Raw genomic sequence first — 16,174 nt, forward strand, 5'->3', positions numbered from 1 at the left:
GTAATACAACCTTAGTGTTGCAGCCACCCACTGTAGAGACAGAATCAGACCTGAGGTTTTGTTACAACCAGGGAGACTCAGAACTTAGATGTAGACTTCAGCTCTAAGTTCTGGGTCAAAGGAGGTGTAGCCTGAGAAGCACCTGCTGTGCTCCAGGCATTTACAGGCAAAAGGAGGTCTGTGTTCTGATGACTTCCTCTGTGACACAGGGCTGTTCTGGGGATGAGTGAAGGAACGCTTAGAGAGAATGCTGCATGGTGCCTGGCTGATAACAGTGTCAGCCACACCACCACCATCACCACCACCACCACCACCACCATCACCATCACCATCACCACCACCATCACCACCACCACCACCATCACCATCACCACCACATCACCATCACCACCACCACCACCACCACCACTACCACCACCACCACCACAACCACCATCACCACCACATCACCACCACCACCACCACCACCACCATCACCACCACAACCACCACCATCACCATCACCTCCATCACCACCACCATCACCATCACCACCACTACCACCATCACCACCACATCACCACCACCATCACCACCACCACCACCATCACCACCACCACCATCACCACCACAACCACCACCACCATCACCACCACATCACCATCACCATCACCACCATCACCACCACCACCATCACCACCACAACACCATCACCACCACCACCACCACCACCATCACCACCACCATCACCACCACCATCACCACCACCACCACAACCACCATCACCACCACCACCATCACCACCACCACCATCACCATCACCACCACTACCACCACATCACCATCACCACCACTACCACCACCACCACCACATCACCACCACCATCACCACCACCACCACCACAACCACCATCACCACCACCACCATCACCACCACCATCACCACCATCACCACCACCACCATCACCATCACCACAACCACCATCACCACCACATCACCACCACCACCACCACCATCACCACCACAACCACCACCACATCACCATCACCACCATCACCACCACCACCATCACCATCACCACCACCACCACCACCATCACCACCACCAATCCTAAGCAAATATTTTTTCTCCCCCCATTTTATGGATGAGACAACACTTCACTGAGAGTGTATCAAATGTCAGGCACTATTTTAAACACGTTACACGGTGTTCAGTCACCATTAGAGGTGCCTACTATGAGCATCATTCTACGAAGGAGGAAACTGGTGGGGAGGATTTCCCCAAAGCCATGTGGCTGGGTTGGGACTGGGGTTTAAATCCAGGCACTCTGTTACTTTTTTTTTTTAAAGATTTATTTATTTATTTGAAAGTCAGAGTTAGAGAGAGGTCTTCCATCCGCTGGTTCACTCCCCAATTGTCCGCAATGACCAGAGCTGTGCCGATCCAAAGCCAGGAGCCAGGAGCCTCTTCCAGGTCTCCCCTGCAGGTGCAGGGTCCCAAGGACTTGGGCCATCTTCTTCTGCTTTCCCAGGCCATAGCAGAGAGCAAATCCAGGCACTCTGATTCTAAATCTTAGCTATAGGACTCCAGCTGCTAGGTTGAAAGATTCCATTTAAATTCAATATTGTTTTGCTCCAAAGTTCTTAGTGAATTGTATTAGCATTCATTATAGTCAAAATGAGACAAGTTAAAAATTGAGGCCACATGGGGCCGGCATGGTGGCACACTAGGTTAATCCTCCACCTGCGGCACTGGCATCCCATATGGGCGCCGGGTTCTAGTCCCGGTTGCTCCTCTTCCAACCCGGCTCTCTGCTGTGGCCCGGGAAGACAGTGGAGGATGGCCCAAGTGCTTGGGTGCCTGCAACCGCATGGGAGACCAGGAAAGAAGCACCTGGCTCCTGGCTTCAGATCGGTGTGGCTCCGGCTGTGGTGGCCATTTGGAGAGTGAACCAATGGAAGGAAGACCTTTCTCTCTGTGTTTCTCTCTCACTATCTGTAACTCACCTGTCAAATAAATAAATAAAAATCTTAAAAAAAAAAAATTGAGGACACATGCCAGTGTGTACTTGAAAAAAATTACCACTTTTAGGGTAAGTTATAGGTTTATCAAATAACATAAAAGTTAACCTGCAGGAGCCGGCACTATGGCCTAATAGGTTAAGCTGCCACCTGCGGCACCAGCACCCCATATGGGCACCAGTTTGAGTCCTGGCTGCGCCACTTCCGATCCAGCTCCCTGCTAATGCACCTGGGAAAGCAGTGGAGGGTGGCCCAATTGCTTGGGCCCCTGCTCTGGGAAACCCAGATGAAGCTGCTGGCTCCTGGCTTTGGCCTGGCCTTTTGGGGAGTGAACCAGCGGATGGAAGACTTGTCTGTCTCCACCTCTCCCTCTCCCTCTCTGTAACTCCACTTCTCAAATGAACAAATTAATTTTTTTAAAGGTGAACCTAAGTTTAAAAGTTTTGTGAAGCTTTTCCGCTCTGATAAGCTAACTGCCACTTAAGATTCGAACTGACTCTGAATATCACTGTCCCTGCACATTAGCTGTTCATAAGTTCTTATTTATTTATTTATTTGACAGGCAGAGTTAGACAGTGAGAGAGAGAGACAGAGAGAAATGTCTTCCTTCTGTTTGTTCACCCCCCAAATGGCCACGATGGCTGGCGCTGCGCCAATCCGAAGCCAGGAGCCAGGTGCCTCCTCCTGATCTCCCATGTGGGTGCAGGGCCCAAGCACTTGGGCCATCCTCCACTGTACTCCTGGGCCACAGCAGAGAGCTGGCCTGGAAGAGGAGCAACTGGGACAGAACCGTTGCCCCAGCCGGGACTAGAACCCAGAGTACCGGCGCTGCAGGCAGAGGATTAACCTAGTGGCAATGGTTTGTCACTTTTACTCAGTGCTATTTTCAAATGCTAATGGTTACTTCTGGTATTCATGAGGGGAAAACTGACTCTGCTGTGCAGTCATTCATTAAGGTCAATAAATATTGAGCACTGGTTACTTGCTAGAGCTCGTCTAGGTTGTGCACAGTACAGAAGACTTGGCAGTGGGGGGAGGCGCGTGGGAGCCCTGTGGCGTGGCACGGTGATCGCAGCTTCGAAACCCGGGAGCGGGTGATGGCGTTCGCACTGCAAAGGCCATGAGTACAACGGAAAGCTGCGCACGCACGGGTCGCCTCTGTAGGCTGAGAACTGACCAGTGGTACCGTCTGCTCCCTCCGCAGGACACGGGCGTGACGAACAGGGACCTCATCAGTCGGAGGATAAAGGAATATAACAGCCTCATGAGGTGAGCATCCCGCCCCACCTGCCCGCAGTGCCTCTGCTCGTAAAAGAGGAAACCGTGTAGACACGTGCGCTTCTGTCCACAGCAAAGCGGAACAGTTGCCAAAAACCCCTCGCCAGAGCCTCAGCCTCAGGCAGACTTTGCTTGGTGCTAAATCGGAGCCAAAGACCCAGAGCCCGCACTCTCCCAAAGAGGAGTCGGAGAGAAAGCTTCTCAGTAAAGGTACTGAGCGCTGGTGGCGGCCCCCGGGAGATGGGAGTGGGATTTTAAAGCCGCCCCCGTGTTTTCTCCGGTCACAGACCCAGCTCAGAGGCCACCGCAGGCCTGGGCTGGGCTAACTGGGCCTTTCCCAAAGGTGACGCCCAGGTGAAGTCCAGTCTCTACAGTAAGGAGAAAGCAAAGGAAAACGCAACCCTTATGTAAGAGACCATGCAAATATAAACTACACAGAGGAGCCAGGTGCTGTCATGTTGAAATAGGCCGGTCCTTTTGCTAAGAATCTCGTTCTGGGGGGGGGCAGGCGTTTGGCACATCAGGCTGCGCTGTCCCTTGGGGTGCCTGCATCCCAGATCCCCGCGTCGGAATGTCTGGGGTCAAGCCTGCCTCCGCCTCCTCAGCTCCCCGCCAGTGTACCTGGGAGCTCACGTACCGAGTCCGGCCACCCACGTGGGAGACCCGGATGGCGCTCCTGACTCCTGACTTCAGCCTGGCCCAGCGCCAGTTGTGGTGGGCATTTGGGGGTGAACCAGTGGATGGAAGATCGGCTGTCACTGAGCCTTTCAAATAAACAAAGATGAATAGACAGTATTCAGAAATCTTACTATGAACACAAAGACCCTCTGATTCTGTATTTTTGCTCTTTCTAAAAGAAAATCATGGCACAGATCATAAATGGGTGATGGACGGATTATATCAGGAGGGGCGCCCTATTAGGGGAGCTTGCGGTTATATTACTGATTTATGTGAGCATTGATAAAGGGTTTTGTTTAACTATTTATTCGAAAGGCAGAGTTAGAGATCTTCCATCCTCTGGTTCCTCCCAAATGACCACAGTGGCTAGGGTGGGGCTGGGCCAGGCCGAAGCCAGGAGCCTGGAACCTGGGCCTTCCTCCACTGCCTTCCAGGAGCATTAGCACAGAGGGAAGGGCCTTGAACCAGCACTGAGTTATGGGATGCATCCCACAGCAAAAGATGTTTAAAGTCATGATTTAAACCCTCTTGTTTTTGTCTTATTTCGCATCATGACCAAAAGATGATACCAGCCCCCCCAAAGACAGAGGCACGTGGAGAAAAGGCATTCCCCACATCATGAGGAAGACCTTCGAGAAGAAGCCAGCTGCTACGGGGACCTTCGGGGTCCGCCTGGACGACTGCCCGCCAGCCCACACGAACCGGGTAGGAGACGCCAGGCCGCCAGGTCTAACTGCAGAAGGACTGGGGGAGGCAGCCTGCCAGACCCCAGAGACTGGGGAGCAGGCCTGAGTTTCTCCAAGTGTGTGCTGAGTGATTGTATCCGTGACGCTTTATCCTGCTACACTGATGCTGGGATAGAATAATTAGGCTACCGCTAGGAATGTACCGGAAAAGGTCAGTAGGCGTATAAAACCAGGATGAGAAGTCTAATCCACTTACCTGTGTGTGTGTGTGTGTGTGTGTCTGTAGCAGCTTGTTAGGATTCCTATCAGGACTTGATTGTTTTTGTCCCCTCCTCCGGTTCCCAACCCGATCCCACTGAACTGTTTGCTCCTCTTTCTCCCTTAGCCCACTGCGTCCCTGAGGGGCTTCTCTCTGTCTTGGCTTGGGCAGTGTCTTTGCACTGTCTCAGCTATCACCTGCTGGTTTCACGCAGCTCCTGCTGTGCCTGTCTGTATTCTTTGCTTTCTCTGTATTACACACAGCCCCGTATGTATTTGCTTTTGGAGGAAAAGCGACGTCTAGCCGTGACGTACAACCGTTCACTAAAGATGAGCCTCGGTGCTGTGTTAAATAAGAGGTTTGCTTCTTCTTTTACAGTATATCCCATTGATCGTTGACATATGTTGCAAATTAGTTGAAGAACGAGGCCTCGAGTACACAGGTATTTACAGAGTTCCCGGGAATAACGCCGCCATCTCTAGTATGCAGGAGGAACTCAACAAGGGGATGGCCGACATCGACATACAAGACGATGTGAGTTCGCTTGGCTCCGTTTGGATCCATCACTCGGGCTCCCCCCACCCTGCCTTCGGTGGTACTGACTACAGAAACACTGTTTCTATTTTGCACACCTAGAAATGGCGAGACTTGAATGTGATAAGCAGCTTACTGAAGTCATTCTTCAGAAAACTCCCGGAGCCTCTCTTCACAAACGGTGAGTTGGCTCCTGGGGCAGGCGCCTGCGCAGGTGGCTCAGACCACGGCCGTTGGACAGCCACGGGGTATCAGATGGAACCAAGGAAAAACACTTCTGCCGAAGGCAACGGGAGGTTTAGTTCCGTTCTTATTTATCTTAGAAGCCTAATTATGTACTGCTGGTTGTCATTTGGGTTTTTACTCCTTTTACATTTTAATGAAAAATAGTTGTGTTTTTAAGGTTTAGTTAAAAGGCAGAGACAGAGAGAGAGCTCTTCCATCTGCTGGTTTATTCCCCAAATGGCTGCAACAGCCAAGTCTGGGCCAGGCTAAAGCCAGGAGCCCCCCGGTCCATGGGGGTGGCAGGGCCCCAAGCACTTGGGCTATAATGCCAGGAAGCTGGGTTGGAAGTGGAGCTGCCAGGACGCAAACCCGCTGTGTGACCTGCGTTGCCGTTGTCCCAGATGCCGGCCCCAAAAATCAGTTTCTAAAGAGTTATTTAGGTTGAGTTCATCCATGTTTGCAACCAAGTGAAAGCTACGTTCCTGCTTTCAGTCAAGACCTTATTGTGGCAAGGTGGAACTAATCTTAAGCGAGAAATGTTCCCTCGGGAAAGCCCAAGGTTTGGCTGGATGTTTCTGGGGAGTGGAGGAAGGACAGGCAGGCAGCGTGGACACGTAGACGTAGCGTGGCTCCATCGGGAGACTCGAACCTCAGCGAATCTCCTGCCGTTTGTTAACAGAGCTTAGAGGATCGCTAAGAACCACAGCTCGAAACGTTACGTTTTAGAGGTTTACTGTTCAGAGGCAGTTGGGAGTCTGCCCTGTGTTATTTTTCTTGTCATGGTTTAAAATTGAGCCTTAAAGGAAAACTACTCCGTTCTCCTAAGCCACTTAAGATACATTTTTCTCTTATTCTTGCTGTTGTCAGATAAATACGCCGATTTTATTGAAGCCAATCGCAAAGAAGATCCTCTGGATCGTCTGAAAACATTGAAAAGACTAGTAGGTACTATTTTATATATTTGGAAGTACTACTAGAATTCACCATGTAAATCTATCTCGAAACTACTGTGTTTCAGATTCATGATTTGCCCGAACATCATTATGAAACACTTAAGTTTCTTTCGGCTCATCTGAAGACAGTGGCAGAAAATTCAGAAAAAAATAAGGTAGGTGAAGTGTGTGTTGAAGAAATGGCTTGATTATTTTTTTTAAAGATTTATTTATTTATTTGAAAGAGTTACACAGAGAGCGAGGTCTTCCATCCACTGGTTCACTCCCCAAATGGCTGAAATGGCCGGAGCTGCACAGATCCGAAGCCAGGAGCTTCTTCCTGGTCTCCCATGTGGGTGCAGGGGTCCAAGGACTTGGGCCATCTTCTACTGCTCTCCCAGGCCACAGCAGAGAGCTGGATTGGAAGTGGAGCAGCCGGAACTCGAACCGGCGCCCATATGGGATGCCGGCACTGCAGGTGGTAGTTTTGCCCAGTACGCCACAGCGCCGGCCCCAGAAATGGCTTTATTTTAACAGATAAGCTTCAGTGTTTCATGCCAGATAGTCAGCAGCGAGTTCACAGGGCAGGGGTGTGCAGCCTGGTGATTAACGTCCCTCCTCCCACAGCCAGGTACCGGGGTGCAGTTCCCAGCTCCAGCTCCCGACTCCAGCTCCCTGCTACCGCAGACCTGGGAAGCAGTAGGTACCGGCTCACCTAATTGCACTCTTGCCACTCATGTGGGAGACTTGGGCTGTGGCCCCAGCTTTGGCCCTGGACTTTGTTGGCATTTGAGAAATCTCCCAGCTGATGGGAGCTCACTCTGTTTCTCAAATAAAAATTCTTTAAAAGTTTGATTCACCAAAAAGTCCTTGATTGCTCTTAAAAGCAAAAGGTTCCAAAATACCAGTTGTTAGCATTTTTTAAAAAAAAGTATCTGTGAGGCAGAGAGACAGGCAGACAGCCAGCTCCACCCACTGGTTCATGCCCGGATGCCCACAACCGCCAGGGTTTGGCCAGCCCAGGGCTGGGAGACAGGAATTCAGTCTTGCCTCCTACCTGGCGGCAGGACGTCAGCACCGGAGACGGCACACGCTGCCTCAGGAGCCGGAGCTGGGAATCCGTGCAGGAACACGACCGTGGGACAGGGCTGTGTTCACTGCTAAGCGAAGTGCCTGCCCCGGGGGTCAGCTTTTTACAAAGATGCTCGTGTTTGCCGTTAACCAGCCAGAAGGACTTAACTCAAATTCTGTGCTGGATTTTTCAGCCATGTATCATTAGATAACAGATGCTCATGATAACAACAGGCAAAAAGCATCAACTAGTAGACAGTGAACAATAACATCTTCCCAGCAGGCAGCTGGGTCAGGACCGGAGCAGCCAAGACTCAGGATGTAACACTGGGATGCCAGTGTCACAGTGGCCGCCTAGCCCACTGGGCCACAACGCAGGCACCACGTTCAGCTTTTCTTGAGTATACAAGTCTTTTGCAGCTGTTTACATCAATATCCAGCCAGCGGCTCACATTAGTTTTGGTTAATATGTTGTAGTTTGTACCCCCCACCCCTTCTTGGGTCACCGATGCCTGTTGCCTACATCTCAGGTCATTCCAGGTTGTGAAAGGGTGGTTTTCTAGCTCGAGGGCATTCCCTGTTCAATAGCCAAGCAGCCCTTCCGGTTCTGGGGAGGGACTGCTGCTGGGTGAGCCGTGGAGTGCAGCCTTCGAGCAGGTCAGGAGTGTGCTTCCGCGCGTGGTGGTGTTTATTGGTTTGGATTCCTCCCCCTGCCCACAAATGTGTTTAGAATTGATGAGTCAGATCCTAAGTTCAAAATACTGTACCAGACACTGTAACAGGAAATTAAAACATTTATACCTCTCTGATCTATAAAGAATGCAAAGTATCATGGAAACAGATGTACAAGCAGGTAAGTCACAAAGCTAAGCAAAGAGCTTCAGGTTTGGTTAAAGCAGAATGGGTCAAAAAATATGTGCAGACATTTGGGTTTATTAATTATTTTTAAGGATTAATTTTATTAACTTTACAGAGTGACAGTGACAGTTGACAGAGTGACAGTGACAGTTCACTCTCCAAATGCCTGCAACTGCTGGGGCAGAGCCAGATTGAAGCCAAGAGCTCATCCTCTTCTCCCACGGGGGTGCAGGGGCCCAAGCACCTGGCCCACCTCACTGCCTTCCCAGGCCCGTTCGCAGGGAGGCTGGGTCTCAAACATGCCTTCCCGTTCAGGATGCCAGTGTCTATCAGCCTCTGGACACTTGTAATCTTCTTTAAAATTATTTCTTATTTATTTTAGAGTCAGAGTTACAGACAGGGAGAAAGGTCTTCCATCTACTGGTTCACACCCCAAATGACCACAATGGCCAGAGCTGGGCTGAGCCAAAGCCAGGAGCTTCTTCCGGGTCTCCCACGTGGGTGCAGGGGCCCAAGCACTTGGGCCATCTTTTACTGCTTTCCCAGGCCATAGCAGAGAGCTGGATCAGAAGTGGAGCAGCCGGGACTCGAACTGGCACCCATATAGGATGCTGGCACTGCAGGCGGAGGTTTAGCCTACTATACCACAGTGCCAGCCCCTGGATATGTATATATAAGATTTATTTATTCATTTTGAAAGAGAACAAGATTTTCCATCCACTGGCTCACTCCTCGTGTGGCCAGAAAGGCCCGTTCTTGGCGAGAGCCGGCAGCTTTTATTTGTATCTCCCATATGGGTGCAGGGGCCAAGGAAAAACAAGTTATGTAGAGGTTTGCTTATGAAAATCCTAACTGAAAAGTATCCCCTTGTTCTCTCTTCAGTCAGCCCGTCTTTAAATTCACTTCCACCAGAAGAACCTGTCAGAAATTAAATGCCAAACCCCCAACAGAAATGTCAGGCTGGGGCTGGCACTGTCGTGCAGTGGGTGAAGCCACCCGTTACGATGCCATCCCACGTTGGGATGCCGGCTGCTGCACTTCGGATCCAGCTTCCTGCTAATGTACTTGGGAAGACAGTGGAGGATGGCCAAGGAGGAGACCAGGCTGGAGCCTGGCCCAGACCTGGCTGTTGCTGCCATCTGGGGACTGAACCAGCAGATGGAATCCAATGCCACCTCTCTCCCCCTCTCCCTGTTATTCTGCCTTTCAAGTAAATTTTTTTTTTTTTTAAGAAAGGCAGAGTTTAGAGAGAGAGGCAGAGACCGATCTTCCATTTGGTGGTTCACTCCTCAAATGGCCATAGTGGCTGGAGCTGGACTGGTCCAAAGCCAGGAGCTCCATCCTGGTCTCCCATGTAGGCAGCAGGGGCCCGAGTACCTGGGCCGTCTTCCACTGCTTTCCCAGGCGCACTAGCAGGGAGCTGGATGGGAAGTGGAGCAGCCGGGACTCACACTAGTGCCTACATAAGATGCCTGTGTCGCAGGCACTGGCTTTACCCACCACGGCACAATGTAAAAGAAATTTAAGCCTACTTAGGAAAACTCCTGATATTTTCCAGTGTTCTTCTTTCCTTTCAGATGGAACCAAGGAATCTGGCCATAGTCTTCGGTCCAACTCTGGTGCGCACCTCGGAAGACAACATGACGCACATGGTCACCCACATGCCGGACCAGTACAAGATTGTGGAGACGCTCATCCAGCACGTGAGTGCGCTGCGGCCTCGCCGGGACAGGAGCTGCTCTTCCATCAATACATACGGGTCCTCCTCCTCCGACTTGCCTTTTTTCCGTACTTAACTTTCAGGGGATTAATTTCTCTTTTCGCCTTTCAGCATGACTGGTTTTTCACGGAAGAGGGCGCCGAGGAACCTCTTGTAAGTATCGCCCGTCAGCATGTGTGCTCAGTGTCTGTCGTTTGGGACGCGAGCACCTGACGCTACAGCAGTGTCACCGCCTGCTCTGTGCGCTAGGGTCTGCTTTGCGCCCCGGAAGCAGGTCTCTGACGTAAGGGGTAACACAGGTGCTCTGTGCAGGACCGCGTCTGTCACTAACTGTTGTTTGAATTTTGAAGAGATTGTCTGTGAAGCGATGATGAAGAGATCTTTGTTTGTTAACCATAGACAACAGTGCAGCAGGAAGGCACAGTAGAGTCGCAGCCAGTGCCAAACATAGATCATTTACTCAGCAACATCGGAAGGACGGGCGCATCCCCCGGAGACGCATCAGGTAACTCCCGCCGGGCCGTGTCCACCTCGAGATTCTCAGACGCCAAAGCGCAAGCCGATCACCAGTAACAGCTCACTGTGACGGTCTTCCTTTTTTTTTTTTTTTTTCCTTTCTACTAAGTTTTTCCAAAAAAGTAATCTTTCTTTTCTGATTGACCTCAGTTATCTTCCCGTGACTGTGGAGCCATTGACAGTGCATGGAGTCGTAACGTTTGCCAGAATGGAGATAGGGGAGAGAGCATGCAAACCACTGTTCTGTTTTTTTTTTTTTTTTCCTGAATTCACAGTTTCCGTGTAGTAGTCATCACAAGGTAAAACAGATAAACGCTGCTGGATCTGTGGCTGCCCTGAAAGCACGGGCTAGAGGACGGTCCGCGTAGTCCCTGCTCCCGAGCCAGGAGCTCTGTCTCCAAGCAGCAGGTTCACACGCTGAACTGCTGAGGGCGCTGTTGTCCCACGGACGGAGCGCTGTCCGCTGCTGTGGCTGTCACAGCCCCAGGATGTGTTTGACATCCACCCTCTCCTGTTTCTTACTGCCACCCTACTGCCGGGCTAAGCGCCAATGGCCCTAGGCTCTTGATGACGCCCTCTCCCGCCGGACTGTCGCACGAATCAGCATGCCGTTTGACACGATGTTCTCCCTTTGTCTCTAGTTCTTGTTTGAGTCCTAAAGGGTTTTTCTCAGCACTTACTGACCCAGGCAACTCTATACTGACGTTGCACAGGCGAAGTGGGCGGAGTCTATCACACGGTAATGTCACTAGTGGATTCTGTGATGTCCCTGATGGACAGCTGGAACTGTAGGAAGAAGGACGATTGCTGTCCGCACTGTAGCTGCTTTGTCTGCAGAAACCCCCGGTTCTTGTAAACGCGGACAGAGCTGATCTGTCGTGGAAAGTCTCTCTCAGATTACTGCCAACAGATCAATACTACTTTCTGAAAAGTTCTTCTGCTGTTTGTTATTTCTGAAGCAGTCGCTGAGGAGAAATAGCATGGTATGGTGCACCAGTTCTTAACAGTCATAAAGCATTTAGCCATGTGTTACAAAAGGGGCGTGGCACGGGGCTCAGCTCATCAATTCTGAACAATCAATTTCCCTCGAGTTGAAAGATAAAATTCCAAAAATTGGTATTAACCTGGACGGCGCTAGCCCCTTCCTACCCTCTTTATAATTGTATAGCCTGAGTTTTTTGCCAGACAGTAAAATTATGGTCTCCATTGCTCCATTTCCATAACAGCGCTTGGTAATAGATAATAATAATTGCAAAACTGGTAGCAGTTTAACCAGACTAGCCAAACGGACCCCTGGCTGCAGTGATACGAAAGTGGGGTCGAAGGCTTACGTCATCCAGCAGGTGACCCGGAGCCAGGGCTACCCACCCTAATGCCATCCAATCGCATGCAGCTCATGCTTACAAAATTGAAGTCTGACAAAAATCAACCTCCGTGACCAGTACGAGCGTCTCGATCTGCAGAGGGCAGCCAGTGGGCTTGCACGTCCTACGTTGTGTATCGGTTTCGGATACAGGATGTGGCACCCAAGACGGTTCTGAGGAGGTCTTCAGGCTTCTACTTTCTTGCTCAAGTTGAGACTTAGAAACCCTAACCAACGCCAGTGTTTCTGTTTCTGTTGAGTCCAGGGCTCCTTTGCCATGCCTGTCATTGAGCTGGTCCTGCCTACAGTTTCACAGCGCCCTTCCATGGCCGTGGCTTTCTGTGGTGCGGCTGGCATCTTTGTGAGCTCCGACTGTCCACTGTGTTCTCCGGTTTTGTTTGAGTTTGGCTTTCCCATTGTGTCCTTGTGCCTGTCTCTTCCATACGTGTTTGCATCGTTTGTTGAAGGCCGTTAACGCTGGCTACGACTGACTGTGTTTCATTTCACTCTTCACAGATTCAGCCACTAGTGACTCAACAAAATCTAAGGTAACTTGTTCTGGGTAACCTGGAACCATCTGGATGGGTGGGGGTTGCGTTTTAGGGGATTAGTGCTGCTACAAAAGTGCATCCCCGCCTGCTGTCTGATGAGGCAGATCAACAGTCTAATCAGTGGGCAAGTTAATTCTCGAATCTAGGAATACTGGGTGGGAATGAATGGGAATGCAGTGTCCAGCATCGTGAGCCCCCACGGACCCCGCGCCCTCCTCCCACGGTGCTCAGTGCCCTCCCATCCCCCGGCACCGCGCGCAAGTGAACCGCAGAGGCCAGAGCGCTCCGTTAGGAATACCTCAGTCGTCTTAGGAGCAGGTGCTGTCACTACAGTTCTTATGGAGAATACATACTCCTGCCTTGCTCTCAGCAACAGGGTTGGCATCACCGGTGTGACAGCCACACAAACACTGCACAGCTCTGAGGAGTTAGCTGAGCTGTAGTGACCAGAGCTGGCAACGGACTTCCTAAAGCGTGCCATCATCTTCTCACCCCAACGGTGTCCACGCTGAAACTTTTCAAACATACCGAAAACCTCCAGGACAGGAGCACACAGATCACCCTTAGACAAATCGGGATTCACCGAGGAATCTGTTCACTTTTTTCCTGAATCGTCTGCGCTACTTAGAGACTTAATTACTTTGCCTCTAAGTGCTTGAGCCGGTATCACTTGAGAGTAAAGACACTGGCCTGTAACTACAGTCAGGAAACTAACAGGAGTACAGTGCAGCTTATCTAGTGCACAGTGTCTACCCAGATCCCCCAGCTGTGTCAGTACCATTCTATTTCCCTACACAGGATGCAATCATGTCTTGTCACATTTCTTTAACCTAGAACAGTGTCCCAAGCTTTTAATGTTCAGCCAGGACCTGTGGGAGGCCCCTTGCTCCTGCGGCGCAGTGGGTATCCGGCTGCTACACCCGTGCTGGTGGCCTCTTGGTGGTGGAGAGAGTCACTCAGCCCACACGGCTGTGACCGCAGGAGCCCCAGAGGTGTAGCCGTGAGCCCCCACCCGCCGGAGCAGATACTGTTCTGCACACCCATCCCGTCCTTACCCCGCCAGCCTTGCTCTCCTCACTCATTAACAAAGCAGCGGCCTGTCTTTATGCCTGAAGACCTCAGCGGGCCAGTGTAAGCTAGGCTAAGAACCTGATAGCAATAGAGAGATACACTGTGTGTTACTCCCCGTGCGTGCGTGTGGCCCGTCTGCTTAAGCAGTGTGTGCTAACCCAGCGAGTGTCTGGTGACCTCAGCCTTCGCTTAGCTCGCAGACTCCGTGAGCACCCTAGCACGCTGAGCGAACAGGTTCCCCGGCCCAGTGCACGGAGAGGCCTCCGCTCACTGACCCCCTTAACTGGGAAGTTCCCACAGGGCTCGGCTTAGGCAAGGCGGGTCCCTGACCTGGAGGGGCTGTTCTGATACAGCGCCTGTCATCAGACAGCCACCAGGAGTATTAGCTCAGCTCCCCAGTGTAGCAGTTCGCTCTTAACCCTGAGCGCCAGACGAAGGGAACCAGAGGGAGCTGGGGGTGTGCGCGCTGTGGGAGCCCAGGGAGGCCAGTCGGGGTCGGGAGCGCTGCGGGGCCAGCGCTCGCTGGGGACGCCCCGGGTCCCCGCGCTCAGAGCCTCTGTGTTTGCGTCTCCTCGCAGGGCTCTTGGGGACCGGGAAAGGACCAGTACAGCAGGGAGCTGCTGGTCACCTCCATCTTTGCGGCCGCCAGTCGCAAAAGGAAAAAGCCCAAAGAGAAGGCGCAGCCCAGCAGCTCGGAGGACGAGCTGGACAGCGTGTTCCCCAAGCAGGAGCCCGGGGCGCAGGGCCGCGAGCGCGCCGCGGGCAGGACGCCGGGGGCCCCGCGCAGCGCCAGCCCCAGCCCCGAGGCCGCGCCCTGGGCCGCGGGCCGCCTGAGCCCCGAGGCGCGCTCCGTGACCGAGAGCAGGGGCGAGGAGGCGGACGACGAGAGGAGCGAGCTGGTGAGCGAGGGGCGGCCGCCCGAGAGCGACAGCGAGGGCGACTTCCCGGGCCGCAGGGACTCGGAGGGCAGCGAGGCCAGCGGCCCCCGGCCGGCGGCCCGCGCGCACCAGCTGCTGGAGGGCGACACGCTGGCGCGCAGGAAGGCGGCGCGCCTGCGCTCCGACGGCGACGGGGACGCCCCCGCGCTGGCCCGCGTGCTGGACGCCATGCGCCGCGGCCGCTCCACCGGCAGCCTGCCGCCGCCCGAGCCCAGCTGGAAGAGCCGGCTGGCCGAGCGCCTGAAGCTGCGGGCCCGGGCGCCGGCCGACGACATGCTGGCCGGCACGCCGCCGCGGCCGCATGTCGAGGCCACCCGCCGGAGGGGCGTCCGGCGGCGCCACACGCTGGGCGGCCACCGCGACGCCAGCTTCTGGAAGGAGCCCGAGCTGGCGGCCGCGACGCGCTGCCCGGCCCAGGACCTGTCCGGCACGCACTGGCTGGCCCGCGAGCACCTGCGCACCAGCACGCCGGACCTCCGCGCGCCTGGCGGCGACCTGGACCCCGCACCTGCACCGCGCCCCGCCCCGCCCGACCGGGTCCACGGCTGCGCGGCCGCTTCCCAGCCTCCCGCGCTGTCCGGAGCGGCCCAGCCGCACCCCTGCCTGTAGGGGCCCCACGCGTGTAGATAGCGACGTATAAATATGTATATTTAAAAGTACGGGAGCGGTGTATACAGACGGGCACAGTGTGGTCGCAGCCCCCACGCGCCCGGACGCGCGTCTCCACCCCTGACACAAGTGCCTCACCTCACACACACGTGGGTTGTAGGGCGCCGTGGGAAGCGAGTGCATTTAACACGGGTGGATCCCACCTTCCATTCTGCAGTCATTCCAGGGGGAGCGGAGTTTTCTATTCAGACTTTTAATACAGTTTTTGAGTTTTGTGTGACTTGAATTTTTAATCTCTGTAAAATACGTAACTTAAATGAACATATTATAAGTGTATCTTTTCTTCAGATACCAGATTTGATATAAATGTTGTAACATAGGCGTGTAGATAGTGGCTCCTGGACAGAACTGGCTCCTTGATGGAGAAGAGTTAACTCTGCATGAGGACCTAACGACTCCAAACCTGTGTCCTGCCTGTGTGCACACCCATTAAACACTGGAAATAAAACTGTTTTGGTGAACTGCGCGTGGCTGCAAAGGGAGCCTTTTTCAGATGCCATCCATCCCCACCTGTCTGCGGGGACCACGGGTCCCCTGCCTTCCCGCCCTCCCCTCTCTCGTGGAACCCTAACCTCGCTCCGGGGCACGGATCCTACTCACCTTTCCTGGCTGGCCGGATGGAGGCGCTCGGTAAGGAAGGACAGGTGTGTGGGAGTTCCCGGCTGTGTAAGATCCGGTGAATTCTTTAACTCCCTGACTTTGTTTCCTTAGACGGTGGGCGGGCGGCTGCTGGGTTTAAAGGAGACACTGAGCCAAGCACAGAGCTTGTTGCACACTAGTTGCAAAGCTGAGCAGAGCTGTTCTCTGAAATAATAAAAATCATC

General features: G+C 53.0%; 1 protein-coding gene across 3 annotated transcripts in view; it reads left to right on the forward strand.

Moving 5' to 3' along the window:
* ARHGAP21 (Rho GTPase activating protein 21) overlaps positions 1 to 15,816 on the forward strand; it is a 144,802-nt gene extending 128,986 nt beyond the window's left edge. For all 3 annotated transcript variants that reach the window (XM_062211178.1, XM_062211175.1, XM_062211177.1), the window contains 12 exons: positions 3,206 to 3,270; positions 3,353 to 3,489; positions 4,520 to 4,662; positions 5,281 to 5,436; positions 5,539 to 5,617; positions 6,529 to 6,602; positions 6,680 to 6,769; positions 10,100 to 10,225; positions 10,354 to 10,395; positions 10,642 to 10,747; positions 12,638 to 12,669; positions 14,322 to 15,816. In XM_062211178.1, coding sequence (XP_062067162.1) covers positions 3,206 to 3,270; positions 3,353 to 3,489; positions 4,520 to 4,662; positions 5,281 to 5,436; positions 5,539 to 5,617; positions 6,529 to 6,602; positions 6,680 to 6,769; positions 10,100 to 10,225; positions 10,354 to 10,395; positions 10,642 to 10,747; positions 12,638 to 12,669; positions 14,322 to 15,290 — 2,019 coding nt within the window. In that variant the 3' untranslated portion in view covers positions 15,291 to 15,816. The remainder of the gene's footprint in view (positions 1 to 3,205; positions 3,271 to 3,352; positions 3,490 to 4,519; positions 4,663 to 5,280; positions 5,437 to 5,538; positions 5,618 to 6,528; positions 6,603 to 6,679; positions 6,770 to 10,099; positions 10,226 to 10,353; positions 10,396 to 10,641; positions 10,748 to 12,637; positions 12,670 to 14,321) is intronic.
* The last annotated feature ends 358 nt before the right edge of the window (positions 15,817 to 16,174 follow it).

The sequence above is a fragment of the Lepus europaeus genome, chromosome 14 (assembly GCF_033115175.1).
Source record: "Lepus europaeus isolate LE1 chromosome 14, mLepTim1.pri, whole genome shotgun sequence".
Classification (NCBI taxonomy): domain Eukaryota; kingdom Metazoa; phylum Chordata; class Mammalia; order Lagomorpha; family Leporidae; genus Lepus; species Lepus europaeus.